At 47.2% G+C, this 21,439-nt stretch overlaps 1 protein-coding gene across 1 annotated transcript in view; it reads left to right on the forward strand.

The window, feature by feature from the left end:
• NPAS2 (neuronal PAS domain protein 2) overlaps positions 1–21,439 on the forward strand; it is a 150,840-nt gene that overhangs the window by 54,131 nt on the left and 75,270 nt on the right. The window contains exon 2 of the mRNA XM_040993811.1: positions 12,599–12,652. Coding sequence (XP_040849745.1) covers positions 12,621–12,652 — 32 coding nt within the window. The 5' untranslated portion in view covers positions 12,599–12,620. The remainder of the gene's footprint in view (positions 1–12,598; positions 12,653–21,439) is intronic.

The raw sequence follows: 21,439 nt of genomic DNA on the forward strand, positions 1-21,439 counted from the left end.
GGATTAGCATTCAGTCGTATTAAGGTCATGAATTGAAGACCTTGTCTGGCAGAAAACACAGATGAATCCCAAATACCCCTGGCTCTGACCCCAGGATGGCTAGGCCTACATCAAACTCAAGACAATCAAAGGTTTAGTGACCTAGCAGATACATCTCAGTGCTTCTTAGCTTGAAATTGACTCGTCAGATGGTGAGTTTGTGCCTTCTGCCTTTTAGAGCGTGGTGATAGAGCTGTTACGGTGTCCTGTGAGGTTGCGGCTCTGGGTGGTATGTTCTGATGGACATGTCCAGTGTAGCACAGCGAATGGAGTGAGAACCCCCTTGTCTCCTTGATTGGCTCCTGTCAGTGCACAGGGCGAGTTCTTAGTTTGAGGGGAGTGAGACTGGATTCTCTAGATCTGTTTCCACGTTTGTGCTGCATTGGATGTGTAGCTTTGCCATGTCTAGGCATGAGACTCCTGGGGAGATGGCTACAATGTCCACACCCTCTAAGGAGCGTTACAAAGGCACTGGCCATCACTACTGCCGACCAGGGGCTGCGTGAACAGGAAGCCGGAGCCAGGCATCACACCCAGGGACCCCAGTGTGGGACAAAGGTTTCCTAACCTCCAGCCTCAACACCTGCACACCTGCTCCTCACGTTGTTTGCTCTGATGTTCAACCCAGCCTCGGGAGTGCTTGAACACACAGTTATGTGGGAAGGGACCCCAGAGTGAGGCAGTGTTTTATGAATTCATCTCAGTTTGTCTGTGGCAGCTGAACAGCGGTTCATGACAAAGGCTCTCACTGACTAAGCTCCAAGGGTGACTCATAATTCTCCTTTCCCTTCTGGCTGATTTTTCCAGGCATCTATTGTCCACACCCTGACCATCCACTGCCTTCCTCCCTCATCAGACTCTTGCTGTGTGGTTTGAACTGGTAATAAAACTTCCCCCCAAAAGGAATCCTGTGTGATTAGAATGCAAATATTCCAGGATTCAAAGAAGCTTGTGTCATATTAGGAAGATCCTATTGCTATCCGGATAGTGGGATCTTTTCTAGGCAGAATATCCCATGCTGACCAAATGATACTCTAAATTTATTTGACAAACCTTTTGATTTCCTATCCATTACCTGTTTATGAATGTCATCATCTCCCCCATAATGAATCATTAGACCTTCAGAAAAGAACAGCATGAAGGAGGGAGCCTGGCTGGAGTGGGCACATGTGGCTCAGCTGTGGTCTTTTGGACACTTAGGGGAGTGGTCACTTCCGGTCACATGGGTTCTCTGGAAGGGGTTCGTTTTGGTTTCTTCTAAGTATCGAGTTCAGTGAGGCCCCAGCAAGCACCAGGAGACATGACTCTTAGGATAAAGTGTTGGCCTGAGCCAATGGGCTGGCTGGATCCAGCTGCTGTGTCGGTCCCAGGTCAAGGAATATTCCAGAACATGGTAAGAATTTCATACTTGGAATTGGGGTTACAGGAGCAGCAAGCTCCCAGGTTTTCACTGTCTATTTCGCTTAGAACAATCATTCCTATTTTTCCCCTCCCAGCAAATGAATCATTGCAGCCCAAAAAGCCATTCCCCGGAGAGGAAGAATCACACATATGGGAGTTGTTTTCTGGCTTCCCCAGATGACAAAGGGAAGCAAGTGAGCCCCACAGGTCCGCAGGGACTGCCTCTCAAAGCCTTGCAATGGCTTAAATAGAACAAGGAAAAGTCATTATCAAGCTCCCACGTGTGAAGCCCAGGTATTCAGCCAAAAGGACCTGGGCTCCCCTCCCTGCTCTGCTGGCAAGAAACAGCCCTGTTGACTGGAGGAGATGCAATCGAGGTTTTTTTTTAGTGTTTTTCCTTTTTTGTTGAGCACAATTCACCAGATTTGGTGGGGTATGGTGGGAGGAGGGACTAGGATTTTTCCAACGTAAGACCTGTAATTCAAGCCACTTCTCTGCCACTTGGAAAATATCATTTTATTTTGTAGAAAAAGAAACACTGCCCTTGCAGCACAACAAGCATACGGTAGTCGCTTCAGAATTCATGATGACCTTGAGAAACTGCTGATGAGCCTAGAACAACTTTACCAGTGCCGGGATGGCTGCGTAGTCAGATGAAGACTGCATCAAAACTTCTTACGTAAAAGATGACACCCAGAAGAAGAGAAAGAGAGAGACTGAGCCCAGGGCCTGTTTTTGTAAATAAAGTTTTACTGGAACACAGTCAGACCCATTCATTTACTATTGCCTGGGGCTCCTCACACAGCACAGTGCTGAGGACGAAGACTCTGTGGTCTGCACTTAAAAGATTTACTGGGCCCCATGCAGTAGCCTAGCAGCTAAAGTCCTCGTCTCGCACACACTGGGATCCCATATGGGTGCCAGTTCTAATCCTGGCAGCCCCGCTTCCCGCTTGTGGCCTGAGAAAGCAGTCAAGGACGGCCTTGGGACCCTGCACCCACATGGGAGACCCGGAAGAGGCTCCAGGCTCCTGGCTTCGGATTGGCTCAGCTGTGGCCATTGTGGCCACTTGGGGAGTGAGTCATCAAACGTAAGATCTTCCTCTTTGTCTCTCCTTGTCTCTGTACATCTGACTTAGCAATAAAAATAAATAAATCTTAAAAAAAATATATTTACTTACTGTTGCCTGCCCTGCTTTAATGGAATCACATGCCTTGCTATGTTTAAAGCCTCTGAAAGGTTTGTGGGAAGTGGAATTAAAAGCAATTTGGGGTGAACATTGTGATGTGGCAAGGGAAGCTTGCCTTTCAGAGCAGAGCTCAGTGACTCTGCTTCCAGCCTAACGGCCTGCCAGTGTACCTGGTCCCTGCCACACACGGTGGGACCCCCATCTGCAGTTCCATGCTTCAACCTGGCTCGGCCTCACTATTGCAGGCATCTGCAGAGTGTGTGTGTGTGTGTGTGTGCGTGCACGACTCCACCTTTCAAATACATCTTCAGGAAGAAAAACAAAAGCTTATTTTGGTACAAAATTTTTTGGAAATCCATGCACAGTTTTTTCATGATAAGCATTTTCCATGAGCCTTTAGAAACCCCTCTCTTTGAGTACGCACAAGCTTCTCTAGAGACCCGGGAGTTAAGTACCATTCCCCAGAATATCCCTGTCACCTGCCTCACTGCTGGCATACTGTGGGCTCCAAGGCAGGTGTCATGCAGTCTTTGGTCAGCCTCATCTTCCAGGGGCCAGTGTTCTAACCAGCCACGGGCAGGTGCCTGCCTATAGCCTGGGAACGGGCATTTTATGTCCATGGCTTCTGCAGGCCTCCATGTGGTCGGAGTCCATGGCTTGTTGTTCTTAAAGGCTCTGCTAGGTAAGGGGCATTTCCACATGTCCCCATCCTTCTTCTCCCCTCTTTACCACCTCACAGCGTGCCATCGCGTTCTCTTTGAGATGTCGCTAGAGGATTCTTTGCTGCAGGTAGCAGCACCAGTGCATGTGGGTGCATGGATATGTGTGTCTTCCTCCCGTGCCTGCATGTGCGTGTGTATGCACACGCTCTCCAGCCTCACTCATAGACAAGAACAGTAATCTGGTTCCTCCTAAAGCCGTTTTTCCAGCCCAAATACCAGTTTCCCTTGCTAGGTCTTAAACCCATGACCATCGTTAATTGTAATTCATACATTAATTTGTGCCTTGAGCTGCGCGGAGGCCTTCTCACAAATCCTTAAATTGCTTCCCACAACCTGCAAAGAAGCTGTCTGAGAGTTGGAGAAAAGCACAGTGCACACATTGTGTGAAAATATTGTCAACATAATTCTTTAAAGTGAACTTACCAGGGCCAGGGCTGTGGCGGAGTGTGTTAAGCTTCTAGCTGCAATAGTAAAGTCCTGAAGAGGTGCCAGTTTGAGTCCAAGCTGCTTCAGGTCTGATCCAACTCCCTGCTAGTGGCCTGGAAAAGCAGCAGAGGATGGCCCAAATGCTTGGGACCCTGCATCCACGTGAGAGGCTTAAAAGAAATGTTTAGCTCCTGGCTTTGGCCTGGCCCTGTCCCAGCCTGCTTATTGAGGCCATTCGGGGAGTAGACCAACAGATAGAAGTCTTGCTCTGTTTCTCTCTCTCTCTCTCAAACTATGCTTTTCAAATAAATAAAACAAATATGTTTTAAGAATAAAAGGAAATAGTGAAGTGAGTTTGCCGCTGCCTGAGTCAGTGACAAGTTGGCCCGATGTGCCGAGAAGGAGGTTTTGCCTTCTGGTCTTCCTCCTCCAATGTCATCTTCCCTGATCTGGTTTTGAGAACATGTTCCTGACAAACCCAAACTGTGCAATGTTCTATAAACGCTCCTGAAAATTGTCAAGGTGTTCAACATGCAGGACCACCTGAGAAGCTAGCATAGACAGGAGGGGTCTCAGGAGGCAAAGGATTCAGGGTCATATGGTATCTGAATTGGTCCCAGAACAGAAAAGGGATATTACATCAAATCAAGAAAGATCTGGCGCCAGCAGCGTCCATAGGAGCAGTGACTTGAGTTCAAGTGCTCTGCTTCCACTCCAGCTCCCTGCTGGTGCAGCGGCAAAGGCAGCAGGAGTTCTTAGGCCCTCTCCATCCACCCTCGTGGTGACCAGGTCAAGTGTTCCAGGCTGCTTGCTCTGACCTTGCGGTCATCTGGGGAGTGAGCAAGTGGCTATGATATCTCTTTCTTCTTTTCTCTTTGTAATGCTGCCTATAAATAAACAAATAAATCTTTTTCTTTAAAAAAAAAAAGATCATCTGAGGAATAAAATGTGCATTTTGCATTCTAACAATGTCAGTATCAGCTCAGAAATTGTGACCAATATGCCATACTAATGTGAGGGGTGAGCAAGAGGGAGATCAGGCCCTGTGCTGTCTATGGAATTCTGTAAATTGAAAATTGATCTTAAAGAGTGGTGTTTTTAAGTTTACCCAGACACTGAGTAGAGAGGTGGGACTGAATTAGAGTCAGTCGATACACAGTGCGTGGTAGAAGTGCTGGCACAGTTCAGTAGGGAGAAGAAGGCCTGAGCAATCCGTGGTCGTGCCGTGATTGAATACCCACACGGGGGGCGATGATCCTGCCCTCCCTTATAGCACACACAGCGTTTTCTTGTCAATGGGGCAGAAAGTGAAAGCTAAAGTGATAGCTCCTGGAACAAAGCACGGGACACTTCTCCACAGCGGGGAGGTGACCAAGGACCCCCTCATTGCTAACCACAAAATGAAACGCTGATAAGTTAGATTTTATCTGAATTTTCAAATGTTCATTTTTGCACTTTCTACACATTTATGTCTGTTTCAATAAGTTCTTGTGATTTGTTCATTGATCATGCATTAGAGACCTTTTGATTGTTTGTAAACACCTGAGATTGTAAATGTCCCTTTCAACAGTGTTTTTGCTACATCTCAGGGTCAGTGATGTTCTTGTTTTTACTGCCATTTCTTCAGCGCCACATGGGTCGTACAGTGGTATCGGTTTTTACAAGAAGTTTTTTGATTTTCTTTTTCACCACTTTAGCGACACATTGGTAATACTGTGGCATGTTGTTTAACTTTATGTTGATGGAAATTGTGTGTTTTCCCTGTTGGGGGCTGTGTTTTCTGGCATTTTGTTTAAGGGGATGTGTCATAGACGTGTAGCAGAGACCGATATGTTCAGATGTAGAGACAAAATGCAGTAAGATGGACTCCCAGGGAAACAGTTGAAAACACCCTGACAGTAGGATTCTGGACTCTCCAACTGTCCATGCCTACAATGTCAGGAAACACTTCAGTAGCAGCATGATGGGCTTGACTGCTCAGCAAAGACCACTCACTGTAATGCTAGAAGGAAGATCAGTAATAGAGGGAGAGGCTTTGGGGAAGGGGGTGGATGGAAATCCCAGAGCCTATGGAACTGCAACATAAAACAATAATAAAAAATAATTTAAAAAGAAAAAAAATGTTCCTCAAGGAATAACATCAGGAAAGCACCAAGGCGAGTCACAGACTGGAAGCAAACGGTCTCGCTCCATACATCGGTCCCAGTGTCTGCAGCTAGGTAAACTCTGTGACACTGTATGAAGAGCAAAGGGGACAGGAGGAGAGGCAAGTGCACAGAAGAGAGCTGAAGCCAACAGCACACAGGAAAAGATGCTCTCTGCCGCCTAGTCTTCAGGGGAAGGCAATCCAGAATCCCCAGCAGAATCTCACCGCACACTCACTGGAGGGACTAGATGAAGACGGACAGTGCTGGGTGCTGGCAAGGATACAGAGCCCCTGGACGTCTGCACACTGCTGGTGCAGACGTGAAATTCTGCAGTCACTGTGGAAAACAGCTTGGCAGTACTTAACATGGCAACTCAACCCTTAGGTGTGCACATGCAAGAGAAGTGCAGGCATGTACACCTACAAGAAAAGAGTGCTCATTTTCACCTGAAGACTGTGTGCAACTTAGCACTGGGGATGCTCATTTTGGCCACCATCCTTTTTTTTTTTTTTTGACATAATGTTACTGCCTTTCCTTTGTGATTAATACACATTGTGAGGGAGCTACTTTGTAAACATGCAAATATGATGCTTCTCTTCAAACTTTTTCTCACGTATCCTTTCGGAAAAGTTCATTTGAAATCAGAGAGATAGAGAGGACAGAAAGAGATGTCTCATGTAGTGGCTCACTCCTCAAATGCCCACAAGTCAGTGCTAGGTTAGATTAAAATTCACAAAAGCCAAGACTGGGCCACACCAAAGCCCGGAGCCAGAAACCAGCATCTCCCTCTGGGTCTCCCACCTGGTTGGTGCAACTCCATGTTTGAGCTTTTCCCAGCTGCTTCCCAGGGAGCAGATTAGCAGGAGGCTGGAATGATGGACAGAGCTGGAACTTGAGCCCGAAGTGGCAACTTCAAGAGCCCACACACTCCACCAACCATAACACCTGTTGGTGGATCGCCTTTGCACAGCTAGTATTATGATTGCTGATGTGGGTTTTGTTTCCTGTATTCCTTATAAATTCATTGGAATTTTTCTATAAGGGAGAGCTCTCTCTCCACCTCCGTTTGTTCATTTGTTTTGCAATTTGTTATCAGTATGCACTTATGAATACAGTCAAATGTCAGTTAATGACAGGGATACCTCCCAAGAAATGTATTAACAGCACTTTTGCCACTGTGTGAACATCGTGGGATGCATTTATATAAGCTTAGTGCAGATCCATCATTCACTGTAACCTCTTGATGCAATTAGAACATGGACTAAAAGCAAGATTACAGGTGTCCTTGCAAAATTCATGCAAAATGTGTATTTTTAAAAATCTGTGCAGGGAAACCAGTGCTATGACAAAGCAGGTTATGCCTCTGCCTGCAGTGCTTCCAAAATGGATGCTGCTTCAAGCCTGGCTGCCACACATCTGATCCAATTCCCTGCTAATTCACTAGGAAAAGTGGCAAAAGAGGGCCACAATCTTTGGGCCACTGTATCCACGTGGGAAGAATCTCCTGGCTCGTGGCTTCAGCCTGCCCCAGCCTCAGCCATTGCGCCCCATTTGGGAAGTGAATCAGTGCATAGAATCTCTTTCCCTTCCGCCTTTCCTCTTTCCCTCTGTCCCTTCCTCCTCTTCTCCTTCCCCCCGCCCTCTATAACTCTGATTTTCAAATGTTAAAAGGTTCTGCACATGCAGTTCAACTTTTGCACCAAAATTAACTCTTAATTCTATTTTCCATGAACTTTCTGAAGTACCCATGTATGGAATTGATGCCGCCTAACATGGCACACTGCCTTATAGTAACCATTTTCCAAGTAGGAGTACATTCTGAACTGACAATGTAGCATAGTACATGCATAGCCAGTAATGATCTTTTTGCTTTGTTGTCTGGTGATATGTCATGCACATTATTTGTGTAGATACTATATTTTTATGTGAATGGCAGTGCAGTAGGCATGTTTAGACCAGCGTAAGTCATGCCATATGCTATAATCTTACCTTAGGAGGGCTACAGAATCACCCAGTGATAGGAAGTTCCCAGTCCGTTATAATCTTAGGGTACCACTGTCATGTGTGCAACCTGCCATGGATTGAATCATCATTCACAGGTTATAATCAGCATTATTGTTACTTATTCTGCGGTTCAAACTATTCCAGACTTCCCTCTCAACCTCTCTTTGCCTCTGGCTGTCATCATTATTGCTGATCATTATTTCTTGTGTAATTAGCTGCCAGATGTAGATGCCTTTGACACTGAATCTGGGCAAGTGCAATCAGGTTTTAATATTTTCTATTTCTTTTTATTGTTATTATTACGAAGTCAGATATACAGAGACAAGGAGAGAGAAAGATCTTCCATCCAATGACTCACTCCCCAAGTAGCCACAATGGCCACAGCTGAACCGATCCAAAGCCAGGAGCCTGGAGCCTCTTCCAGGTCTCCCATGTGGGTATAGGGTATAGCCATCCTCGACTGCTTTCCCAGATCACAAGCATGGAGCTGGATGGGAAGCAGGGCTGCCAGGATTAGAACCGACACCCATATGGGATCCCGACATGTTCAAGGCGAGAATTTTAGCTGCTAGGCTACTACGCTGGGCCCTGTAATCAGGTTTTAAATGACTCCAAGAGTGTGTGTCTTAGGAAAATCCAAGAAAGCCTGAACTAGAAGAATCGCTAAGAGATGAGATTCTGAGATGTTCTGTGTATCTTCCATGTGTCCCCAACAGCACAATTAAGCTGCTGTCCCCAGCTTTTGGGTAGAGCAGCAAATAGGTGACACGTGTGTGACATTGGAGGTGCCATGAACGAGGTGAGGACACTTATTCCCCTGGCTCCCTTCTTGGCTGCGCACCTCCATCACAGTTCTCTGGAGGAGATACACTCCTTCCAGGTTTGCAAAATCATGTCCAGCTTGTCTCTTCACCCTCAGAGGTGCTCACAACTCTGCCATTCCAACCCTGGGTGACTGCACCGTCCCTGTTGGTCCCAGTGTCCATGCTTGGCACAGAGCTCCTCTGTCAGTCAGCCCTCTCTCTTCTGTGCAGCCTAGCCACCCATTTGCTGTGAGGCTGCTGGCTGATCAACCTGGGGAAGGATTGACCGCTGTAGACTATATGGCTACCTGGAGAAACCACTTCTCACAGTTGGTTCACACCAGCAGGTGCTCCTCTACCTTCAGTTAGGATTTTCTCTGGCACCCCTTGCTCATAAAAACAGAGCTGCGGCCAGGCGCAGTGGCGCAGTGGTTAAGGTCCTCACCTTGCACGCCCGGGATCCCATATGGGTGCCGGTTCTAATCCCGGCAGCCCTGCTTCCCTTCCAGCTCCCTGCCTGTGGCCTGGGAAAGCAGTCGAGGACGGCCCAAAGCTTTGGGAACCTGCACCCGCGTGGGAGACCCGGAAGAGGCTCCTGGCTTCGGATTGGCATAGTATCGACCGTTGCGCTCACTTGGGGAGTGAATCATCAGATGGAAGATCTTCCTCTCTGTCTTTCCTCTCTGTATATCTGCCTTTCCAATAAAAAAAAAATAATAATAAATCTTTTTTAAAAACAGAGCTGCATAGAATCATTCTCAGTGGAAACTCGTTACAATAACTGCTAAGAAAGAGGTAGAGAGAGCTCTTGACCTGCCATGTGTCACATAATGCAATGCAATTAATAAAAAAAAAAAAAAGATTTTTCAACTTCACCGTGGTGCCAAAGTGATAGATATCATACTTTGAATTCTGATTTGAAGTTTGTGCTGGACTTGAACCAATTGTGTGTGTATTTTTTTTTATTTGAAAAGCAAAACAACAGTGAAAGAAAGAGGAAGAGAGACAGATATTCTGTCCCTTGGGGCTGGGCCAGGTGGAACCCAGAAACTGAGAACTTTAGCCAGGTCTACTGGAGATCCGTGCACTTGAGCCGTCTCTGCTGCTTGCTAGAATGGGAAGTGGAGGCAGAACTCACTTCCCAGTATTTCATGTGACATTCAGATGTCGCCAGTAGTAGGTTACCGTACGGTAGCACAATGAGTTTGCCGAAAAGCCTCTTCTGTATGCTGGCAGGTGTAGCTCCTCTCAGTTCTGAGACCATGAGGGAATCACCAGTGTTCTGCAGTATCTGTGGTGTTCACTGAGTCAGGTAGAGTCAATGAACTTAGCATCCTTCAACCTACCATAGATTTATCTGCCTCTAGTCTTACCTTAACCTGACCTCATGGGACTCTCTTTCTTCCTCAATTCTTGTCTTCCTTCATCTGCCTCATGCCTCTGTGGCTCCTTTGTAATATGAAGTGAGACAGTGAGTAGAGTGGCATCCATGTACACAGCAGCACGACTCAAGCTAGCTGAAAGCTGGAAGCCACCCATGTGTCCATCCATGGATGAATGAATAAACAACACAGGGCATCTTTATGCAATGGAATAATACTGAGTCATTGAAAAGTAAAGAAATTCTGACGCATACCCCGGCACAGATGAACATGGTGCTAAAGAAAATAGGCCAGTCACAAGAGGACAAATGCTGCGTGACTCCACTTACATGCAGTTCCTAGAGAAGTCAGATTCATAGCAGCAGAAAGTCAAATGGCTGGCATGAGTGAGGAGCAATGGAGAGTAAGAGATGAACAGATACAGATGTCCAGTTTTGCAAGATGAAGAGCATTCTAGGCAGTGGCGATGATTGCATAATGTGCCCAGGGCGCCTGAACTGTGCTCTTACAAAGGGCTAGGATGGTACATTGTAGTATGCAATTTCATGCTTCACAAGTATCCTTAAAAGTTCAACAGGCATGGGGGAAGACAACAGAGATGGCCCCACAGTGCAGCGGCTGGTGTTTCCATGGCAAGTGCCGCCTGTGGACTCACCCAGTGCCTTCTCTTCACAGCAGCAGCCATTCAGCCAGAAGACTGCAGCAGAGGTCAAGCGAGAGGGCTCTCAGAGCAGGGCCTGGGGTGCTGAGGAAAGAGAGGACGTGGGTGTCAATCTTACAGGCTTGATGGATTCCGGAAATGTTTCAGTACAAACAGATACAAATCGGGGACAGTGTGGTTGATAAAGAATAGCTATTAGTCATTTTCAGATGTTTTGTTTATGACTAAGCCACCCCAGGCATCCAAACAGGATCTCAGAACCTCAGACAGCCCAGCCCTTCTATGAGCAGGCTCTATCCAGGGACTTCTGGGAGGGGATGTATCTCGGCTGGGTCCTTACTGCTACCCTGGGCACTTGGGCAGCCACCACTCCCTTGAGACCACAGGCCTGGAGTAGAGCATCATGGGGTGAATCAACATCATTTTTTTCATGTCATAAGGCTTTGAGCAGAATCCATCTGGAAGACATTAAGTGCAGGCCTGTTGGCAGATGTGTTAATCCCATTTAACCATGGTGTGAACCTCAACTCCTAAGTGATGCTTCTTGTAAGTTCGTCTCCACTCAGTGTCTGCCATGAACTAACTATGACATGGATGCCAGCAGGTGCTGTGGCTGCAGAATTTCTGTTCCTTGCTTTGGCTCAGACCTGAACCCATCATGCAAGCAGGTGTCCAAAATCACAATGCCAAGCAAAAAATATGCATTGGCTCCATGATTTTTTTGCTTATCTAAAAAGTTTCGCGAGTGGCTGCTGGTGCATTGGCACAGTGTTGGCTTTGGCGTTCTGACCTCAGACCCTCTGTGCTTGAGAACAGAAGCACATGGCAATAGTGACACCACCCTTTCTGAGGTTCCCCACCCTGTCTCAGTCACATTGGGCCCTCTCCACTGTGGTGACTTGCCTTCAGTTCCCCCAGTAGGCTCTGGGAAGCTGGAGATGTTTCTGTTTGGTGTCCTGGATGGACACAGAATACCCAGACACACAGGACTATGAGAAATGTATGAATGAGAGAAGGAATCAGGGACATAGCTTCTGATGAGGAAAGAAAGCCCAGGCTTGCATAGGATGGACGAGGAAACTGCACCAATGGGTTTGTGAGGCAGTGAGCCAGCGGACTGAAAGAGCAGAGACTCTGGGTTAGCCTCTGGTGACTGGGGGGCTCTGAGAACAGTCCTGCATCATTTCTTCGTTTTTCACATCTGCCTAAGGAAGTGTGTATTCCTTAAGGGAGTGGCATGGGTCATTCTCCTTTGGGGCTGATCCCTCAAGGCTGTGTGTCAGAGGGCCACACGTGCATTTGAATGAATGGAGAAATAAATACCAGCTTTAGAGTGTAGTGCCAACCACCATCTGTGTGAGGCCTGGTATAATCTCACTGACAGATCCCAAGTAGCCACCAGGAGGGGCTTTCTGGTTACAGGCATGAGAAACGCAGACGCTGCTTCATGTAACAGGGGCTCAGAGGAGGTTCTCAAAGCATTATCTGTGGATCCAAACCTTCATTCATAGTATCATTAGCACATTTGTTAACACTCATTCTCTCATTTCTAGAAGCTGCTGGACAACCAATGATTGTGCCACTCTGATGCCCTGTGTGGTGGATGTTTGTGCATTTAAACATTTTCCAGGTTTAATTCACGTGTGTGTGAGTACCAGGGCAAATGCTGCAAGCATTGAAAAAAAAAAAATGTTGCTGCTTCCAAGGTGTTTGAGAACACTGAACTAAGACCTGTGGATTAGACAGGACCAAAATGGTAACAACCAGAAAGATGCAGAAACAGTAATTATCTGATCTCTTTCTATTTATTTATTTATTTTACAGAAAAAACTGCATAGAAAATCTCATGGATGAAGATGAGAAAGACAGAGCCAAGAGGTAAGCAGGGGCCATCCTCGCAGCCACGGCAGCAGCAGCAATCAACCTGGGTCTCACTGACCCTGGCTGAACATGGCTCATCCTCAACTCTGACAAAGCCCCAGTGGGATAGCAAGCTGGGGGAATATGTCCGCACACTCTGTCCTTGCAGTGTCCTGGTGCTCTGTGCAAACGTTGTAGAGCCATCCCCTCCATTTCACCACTCACCATCGCAGACTTGCTGTGTGCTGTCTTTTCGACGTGTCCATCTATGTGCCTTTCCAACTTCAGCTCTCTAGCCGAGGCCTTGAGTGGCTGATCTGGCAGGACAGGCACTGCTTGGAAAGGCAACTGATGCCACCCCCACCAGCTGGCCAGGGTTCAAGCTGTGGGTCTGTTGTTGGGAAGCCTCCCAGCTATGGAAAGTGGTGGTTAACCCACAGCCAGCATGCAGTAACTGTCCAGCGCTGCGCTGTGCACTTTCGCACACATGAACTCCATGTCCTCATCTGTAACTGTGAGACCACAGCAGCCTTGCAGTGAGAAACCCTAGCTTGGGACCTGGTAGGTGGGAAATCTTACAATCCCATCTGTGGTTATTCCCTTGTTACTGATGTCCTGCTAGGGGAGAGGCAGAGCCACAGGATAAGGCTGAAGCTTGAAGTTTATATATGCCCAGAGATCAGAAATTTTGGATGATTTGCCTGACATAGTAACTTTGGGAAAGCAATGGTGAGTGGTAAGACCCAGGTACACAGGTGAATGGAGCCAACTGGGAGGTCCCTACAGTCCATGAGGGTACAGGGTGACAGTCCCAGCACAAGGCCTGGACTGGCCCTCTCTCACCAGGGAATGGGCCTGTTCCCTCTGGTTACATCCCTCTGCTTGTGTGTGGCAGGGCTCTTGGTGCAGCAGAGCAGCCTTTATGGCCATCCACAGGACCCCCTGCCTGGTTGTCACTGGCGGATGATGGAGCCCTCTGAGGTCACCCAGCTCAGTGGCTTCACGATGTCTGTCTTTCTGCGCCAGCTGGGGATACAGCTGTGGTAACCAGCTCTGCAGGGCGCATGGGCTCTCCACTGCTGTAAACTATACCATTTGCCTTAGAAAAGGAAGTAGGATGCCAGGCCTGGAAGCTGAGCAGTGATGCACGCGGAACCAGGCTGGTGTGGGATGGGGCTGGGAAGCTAGGAGACCAGCCCTGAGATTCATCTCCACTCTTATCTAGTTTTATGCTTATCTCTGCTTTTTCATATTCTTGAAAATCCCTGCACTAACAAGTCAAACAGAGCGCTACAGCAAATAATTCCCCAGCCTAGGCTGAAGGAGCAGGCTTTTCCATTGGCCTTGGGGACCACAGCTTCCGACCACAGCAAATACGCTGAGTAGATCTCTTAAAAAAAATTTTTTTTTGAGAGACAGAATTTCATCTGCTTGTTTGCAACCCAAATTCTTGCAGTGGTCTGGGCTAGTCTGAGCCAGAGCCGGGAGCTAGGAACTCAATCCAGGTCTCCACATGGAGTAACAAGAACCCAATTATGTGAAGCTCCCAGTATCTGCATTAACAAATACCCAGAGTCAGGGCTAAAATGGATATTCCCCACATCCTTTACCCTCTAGGCCTAACACCTGTACCTACCATCCTCCCCACTGTAAATATTGATCGCAAGATAGGTTTTCAGCGAGTTTGTGGATAGTGTGAATAACGAAAACAACCTATCCCTGGGTTTCAAAGTTTTTGCAACAAAACTTATCCTTGAAGTCTATGTGCATGGGATTTTTGAAGCACCCTCATAGATGCATGGAAAAAGATACAATATCTTACAGTAATACATTTACAGGAGCCACTGCAGTAGTAGAGCTATTTAGAGGGCAGCAGTCATCACCAGCATTCATTGGATGTCTCCTGTATGCCCCAGTGCAGAGCCCACAGTACTGAGTTAAAAACCTCACTCTGCATTGTATCATCCCCTCCACATGCCTTTGAGGTGTGTGCCATGGTTGTTCCATTAGACAGATGAGACAACAAAGGCTCAACAGGCCAATTAACTTGCCAGAGATCAGAAAGCTTTAGAATTTAGCCACTGAGAAGTTATCTACACACTTCCTTAACCTCAGAACCTGTTCTTATCACCCGGACCACAAAACGATTCTCATTATGCGGGAATAAATTCAATCTCCCTGGTAGGCCCGGACTAAGAATTAAATTCCAACTTCCCTTGGGAGGTCATGGGAGTTTAACTCTTGCCATAATCTCTAGCCCTGTCTCTAAATCAAGATATTAAAAAAATGCATATTTAGGCTCTGTCATACACAGGGATCAACAAATAAACAAAAATACTTAGAGATCAGAGGGGGCATCAGACCAGAAGTGACAGTGCTGAGTCCGTGTCTCCCTGGTGGGCTCCTGGGTTAGATTCCCAACTCTGCTGCGAACCTCAGGTTCCTGCTAAGGCGTGCTCTGCGAAACAGCAGGTAGTGGCTCAAGTCGTTGGACCCTGCTGCCCATGTGAGAGACCCAGAGGACATTCCCAGCTCCAGCAGTGGCCCTTGCCCAGCTGGGGCCATTTACAGGTGTTTGGGGGCTATGAGCCAGCCACATGGGAGTATCTTTTCTCTAAATAAATAAATAAAAGTTCTTATAAATAAATGAGATAGTTAAGGATTCCTCACCCCATTTGCTTTGGTCACAAGCACAGATTCTCCCAAACTTTTCCTCCTTAGCAAGGTTGCCAACCTGCACCACTCTGATTGTTAGATGAGAAACAGCATTAGGATGACTGGCAGTACCCAGGTCTATGCCAACATAGCAGCCATGCTGTGGTACCTTTGTAACCTCTGGAAAGAACAGAAAGCAGAGGCCCAGTGCAGTAGCCTAGTGGGTAGAGTCCTCACCTTATGGGTACCGGGATCCCATATGGGTACTGGTTCATATTCTAGTTGCTCCATTTCCTTTCCAGCTCCCTGCTTGTGGCCTTGGAAAGCAGTAGGGGATGACCCAAGGCCTTGGGGCCCTGTTCCCATGTGAGATACCCAAAGGAAGCTCCTGGTTCCTGGCTTCAGATCAGCTCAGCTCTGACCATTGTGGCCACTTGGGGAGTGAACCAGTGGGTGGAAGATCTTTCTGTATCTCTTTCTTCTCTGTATAGATCTGCCTTTTCAATAAAAATAAATAAATTTTTAAAAAGCAGAAAGGAACAGAAAGCAAACCCAAACCTGACATTACAGTTGTAGAGCATCTCACCATTCAGGTTTTATAGCAACAGCAGAGGAGGCCATCCCCCAGCCCTACCTGGAGGCCCAGGTCTCCACTCACACGGCACCTTTCATGAGATTAGACATATTTAGCTTGAGATCAAAACTGCCATTGTCTCCAGAAAACACTCTCTGTGTGAGGCTAGGCTTTGAACGCTTCAGGATACGCATGGGGTATCGGCTCTTTTGATCAAGAATTCTGACTCAGGGCACAGTTCCACTTCCTTCCATCATTTTCCATGGAAATCCAGGGAGTATTCATTGAAGGCCTATTGTGTATTCAGGACTGTGTGCTGTTTTCCTTGAGAGAAGATGCCAAAGCATGATGTTCGGACTCCTCGACCTTTCCCACTCTGGTCGGTGGTCCACATGGGCATGCATCCCTCTCAGCTATGTAAACATCATCCAAATCAAATCTAAAAAAGAAAAAGAAAGAAAGACACTTGGAAACCCCAGATGAGGAAGTTGAGTTATTGCCATTTTGTGCTCCAGTCATAAGTAGGTCTGTGAATCCTGACTTGATGTAGTGTTGTGGATTCTCTGTGTGTGTGTATGTGTTCACCCAGAGAGCCATGTGTTATAACAGGAAGTTACACAGGCGAAGAATCAGTCACAGTTTGATTCTGATGCAGCACGAAGCCTCTCTTCGCCTCATTTTTTTTCTGCTGTAAAATGGGAGGGTGGTAAAATGCACCTTCCCATAGGGTCCTCGTGTCCATGAGATGCAGCCAGGTAAGAGCACCTGGGGGAGCTCAGCGCACACAGTGCTTGCAAGAAAAATTTCCAAAGCATTTGCAACTGCACCTGGAGCACTTCCTGGGTGGCAGCTCACCCACCCTTTCCAGCTCAAGTTATTGTTAGCTCCATTTGACAGTTGGCAAGCCCTGTGGCTCCGCCAATCAGCAGCAGGCAGATTCAGATTCAGGCATCACTTCCTAAAACCTGAGCTCCTAACAACTCCAGTGGCATTCAGTACATGGAAGCTGCTCCCTGACTCCCACCCCCTTTTTAAAAAAAAAAATTTCAGAGACACAGAGCTCTCCTCCATCAGCTCACTCCCCAGATGCCTGCAATACTGAGGACCACATTCAATCCACGCCTCTCATGGGGTTAGCAGAAGCACAGATGAAAGCCAGACATGCCTATGTAGGATGAGGGTGTCACAAACATCCCCAAACTCCTGCCCTGTAGACTGTGCCCCATTCGATTTACCGTAGGCCATGGGGTGCAGGCAGGAACTGCTCATAACTTTGGAGTCCTGTCAAATACAGTTTGCTCCATTTCTTTGTAGGAGTGAATACCTAGAGGATGGCACTGTGGCTCAACAGGCTAGTCTTCCACCTTGCAGTGCGGGCATCCCATGTGGCTGCTGGTTCCTGTCCCTGCTCTATCATTTTGGATCCAGCTGTATGTTTATGGGCTGGGAAATCAGCGGAAGATGCCTCAAGTTCTTGGGCCCCTGCGCCCAAGTGGGAGATCTGGAAGAAGCTCCTGGCTTTAGACCAGTGCAGCCCTGTTCACTGTAGCCATTTGGGGAGTGAACCAGCAGATTGCAGATCTCTCTCTCTCTCTCTCTCTCTCTCTCTCTCTCTCTCTCTTACTCACTCTCTCTTTCCTCCTCTCTCTCTCAATCTGTTTTTTCCCCTGAGGGCAGGGAATAAGCTTAAAAAGAAATAAACACCTGTTAGGAAGGACTGATTCATCCTTGCCACCATATTCAACCCTGTATTTAAGTGCCCCTAGTTAGCTATGACTATGAGCTCTGGGTGCATGGCCCTGTGCAGTTGAGGGAAACAGAGTGGGTGGTGAGCTGATGCCTGCTCTGTCTTCTCATGAGACTGGAGAGTGTCGGACAGAAATAGCTGACACAGTGACTGCTGCTTCTGCAGCAAAATGAAGCCGTTGTGTTAGTCTTTGATTCTGATCCTTCATCTTGACACTGAAAACATGGCTCCAACAAGAGGCAAGAATCTAGATCCAAAGAACAGGAAGCCTGGAGCTCGCCATAGTGAAGAAGCAGGTGTTTCAGAAAGAAGGGCTTTTGTGCTTCCAAGCTGACTCCTTCTGCAGGTCCCCCGAGGGAAAGGAAAGGGATAGAAGGGATGGATCAGCAGATGTGGAAAAAGTCACATGGTGAGCCAGGAAGGAACTGCGTCATCCTGCCCTCCGAGATCTTTCAAATGAGTTAGGAAGGCATTCGCACAAACAAGCGGGAAGGAGAAAAACCATAGTCTTCCATCCGTGTTAGGTCAAGCCGGGTTAATGATGCCAGGTTGGAAGCTGAACTCACTCCAGTGCTCTTTCAGGAAGAGGATAGTGGTGGAAAGCAAAGACTGGTCTGGTTTCTTTGGATATGTGTGCCGTAGGTTGGAAAGGAAAGGCCCATCCTTAAAGGCTGTGACCACCTGGGATGCCCCAAGCTCTGTGCAGGTGGTGTGGAGTGGCCAGGCATGTGGATACCATTCCATTGTGATCCACACTAGAGCATGTGGTGCTGATTTTGCTGTGGTTTCCTCTCATCAGCTTTGGCCTGGATTATCCATATATCAGCAGAAGCTCCAACATGGAGAAAGGAATATTGTGAGGGTTGCGCCTTGTCTCACTGGCGATCGAAATAGCAGCAGGCACCCTAGGAACAAGGGCAGGAAACAGAACATGGTTAGAGTGACCCTGTAGAGCTTGCTTCAGCAGCACATCTACTAAACTGACCCTGTCACTTCCAGATGAGGGATTCCGCACTCAAAATTGAGGGAGGGATAGAACTGTGCTTGGAGGTAGAAGCCTAATTCCCCTTGTGCCCTGGTAGATAGCAAACTGCAAAAGGACCTCTGAACCCAGCTGAGCTCCTCTAGCTGCCTAAGAAAAATTGTCAACAGAGGAGGCATTGTGTGACAGTCCCAGAAACTGAGAAATATCCTAGTTTATGGGGGGGGGCCTGGGTATTTTGAGGGATGTCTGAAGCCAAGAGCCATTTATTCAAAGCACCTTGTCGTATGTTCGGGGGTTGGGGGAGGAGGGAATGGTGATCCAACTGCCCATCATCTTGAAAATGCTGCCTTTCTTTAGAAAATGCAAAATATTCCTCTTTAGGGATTGTTTGATGAATTCCAAAGGATCATGCTCCAATTAAACATTGCCATGGCGTGGTTAACTAAGACTCAATGAGAAATTGGGCCAGCTTCCCTCGGGGAGCCAGGCGTTTTGTGATAATGGTGCTCAAAAGAGGCACCTGTTGCCTCTCAGAGGCTGTTGCTCTCCTTGTGTGAACTGCCCCACAAGGTCTTCGCAGTGGACACCACACTGTGCTCACCTGGGTTCTCCGGGAGATGAGGGTGGCCCTACCTGACCATTTTACCCAACATGGTGTGAGTCACACTCTGAGAGTATTTCATTCTTGCACTCCCTGCCTGAGGCTCCGAGCCCAGTGGAATCCTGTCTTTCACTATCCCAGAGTTAACAGGAATGGGGTATGACCCAGTCCAGGTCATGGAGGATACTGCACTGACCTTGGATGGACCTTGCTTTATGCCTGTTACCCAAAATCTGTTCCAGGTAGCACTAATCCCAGGAAATGCCCTCCAGAGACGGAGGAAACTGAGCTTTTTGCTGCTTATCCCTTATTGGGAGTTTGCAGGGATCCTCAGCATTTTAAAAGCTTTAAGACTGCAGTTAGCAAATAAGCAAATAAAGTCTGCTGAATTTGATGTGTTCCAGCATTCAGAAATTTTTATCTGGAAAAAAAAAAAAAAACAGCAAACTAAACTTTTCTGATCTCTGTCCTTCTGCTTCCGTCAAATAACTCTCTGCTTTTCTGACCGGGATTGTCTTCTGTGAAAGATATATGGACTCCATTCCTTTCCTTCTTGATATGGCTTCTTATCCCTAAATATCAAAATGACATTTGAAAAATGCATGCAAAGCTAGCTTGAGATGGCTGCCGTTAGCGTTGGGATAGGCTTCCCATCAGCCTTTTGTCTACCTCTCTGCCCAATTTTCGTAGGAATGTTCTTACAAGGTCTTGGTGACTGTGTGACTGGTATCTCTTATTCTTTAGGGGAGTTCACCTTGCACAGAAAGCAGTGCCTTGACAAAAACGGCACCTAGGGGTTAGTTCACCTCTTCTGATCGGGACTGAGCACCTGTGTAGTCTCTTTCAATCCTGTAAGACATTGTGATGCCTTCTACAACCATCCTTCCATGTCACATACTATGACTTAAAAAAAAAAAAGAGAAAAGAAAAGGAAGGCTGAGACCTCAACCTGAGAAGCCATTTGTGTGAGTGTAAGTTCAGTTTGCTCAGTTCCTCAAACTCAGATTTGACAGATGTGTACCTGATCCCTCACCAGCTGCTGCTCATCCTGTGAAGAAGAATGAATTAGCCCATCTATGGGACACCAGAGTTCCTAACTTAGAAGGAACTACAGGTACCAGGGAGTATTTAAATTCAGGCATTGGCATTGAGGGTACCTGTTGCTGTGAAACAGAGGGTAGTAGCAGCATTGTGCTTAGGGGTCTTCCCCCAGGGTAGAGCTTGGCAGGGAGTGCTCCTCTCTTCCCATTTGGTTTCGGGGTGGCTAGACCCTTGGAAACATGTGCAGTCCTATGTCTGGTAATGGAGGTTGGCTGGCAGCTGGCTCTGCGGTTTGCCATGTGCAGATGTGGGTTCCTTACAATGTGTGGGTAGGTTCTAGGGCTTGTGAGCCATCTCCCCTTAATACTGAGTCCGTATTGGAACATCAAGCCGTGTCACTGCCACCATATTCCTAAAAGCAAGTCGCCGAGGGCAGCTGGCCATTACAAAAAGGGAGATTAGAACCCAAGGGGAAGGAGAGAGACACATTCAAAGAATTTTTTATATATGTTTTAAAGATTTGTTTATTTTTATTGCAAAGTCAGACGTACAGGGAGGAGAAGAGACAGGAAGATTTTCCATCTAATGACTCACTCCCCAAGAGACCACAATGGCCAGAGCTGAGCCAATCTGAAGCCAGGAGCCAGGAACTTCTTCTGTGTCCTTCCAGCTTTCATTACAACCCCTATCACACGGCTTTTAGGATCTGGGCTCCCAATCTTGGATTATTATGGCTCTTTAGCAAATGAACAAAGAGAGGATAAAAGATGTCTAGAAAGGCTAGCACAGAAGCTCAATATCTTAATCCTCTGTCTTGTAGCTCCAGCATGACTTATGGGTATTGGTTCATGTCCTATCTGCTCCACTTCTAATCCAGTTTCCTGCTTTTAGCCTGGGAATGCAGTGGAGGACGGCCAAAGTCCTTGGAACTCAGCATCCATGTCCCAAAGCGGAGGCACCTGGCTCTGCATCAGATCAGCTCTGGCCATTGTAGCCATCTGGAACATAAACCAGCAGATAGAACTTTCTCTCTCTGTCTTTCCTTTGTAGATCTGCCTTTCAGATTAAAAAAAAAAATCTTAAAAAACAAACAGCCTGGGCCCAGCACAGTAGCTTAGTGGCTAAAGTCCTCACGATGCACGTGCTGGGATCCCTTATGGGCACCAGTTCTAATCACAGCAGTTCCGCTTCCCATCCAGCTC

Source organism: Ochotona curzoniae, unplaced genomic scaffold (genome assembly GCF_017591425.1).
Source record: "Ochotona curzoniae isolate NIBS_2020 unplaced genomic scaffold, NIBS_Ocur_1.0 contig_883, whole genome shotgun sequence".
Taxonomy (NCBI): domain Eukaryota; kingdom Metazoa; phylum Chordata; class Mammalia; order Lagomorpha; family Ochotonidae; genus Ochotona; species Ochotona curzoniae.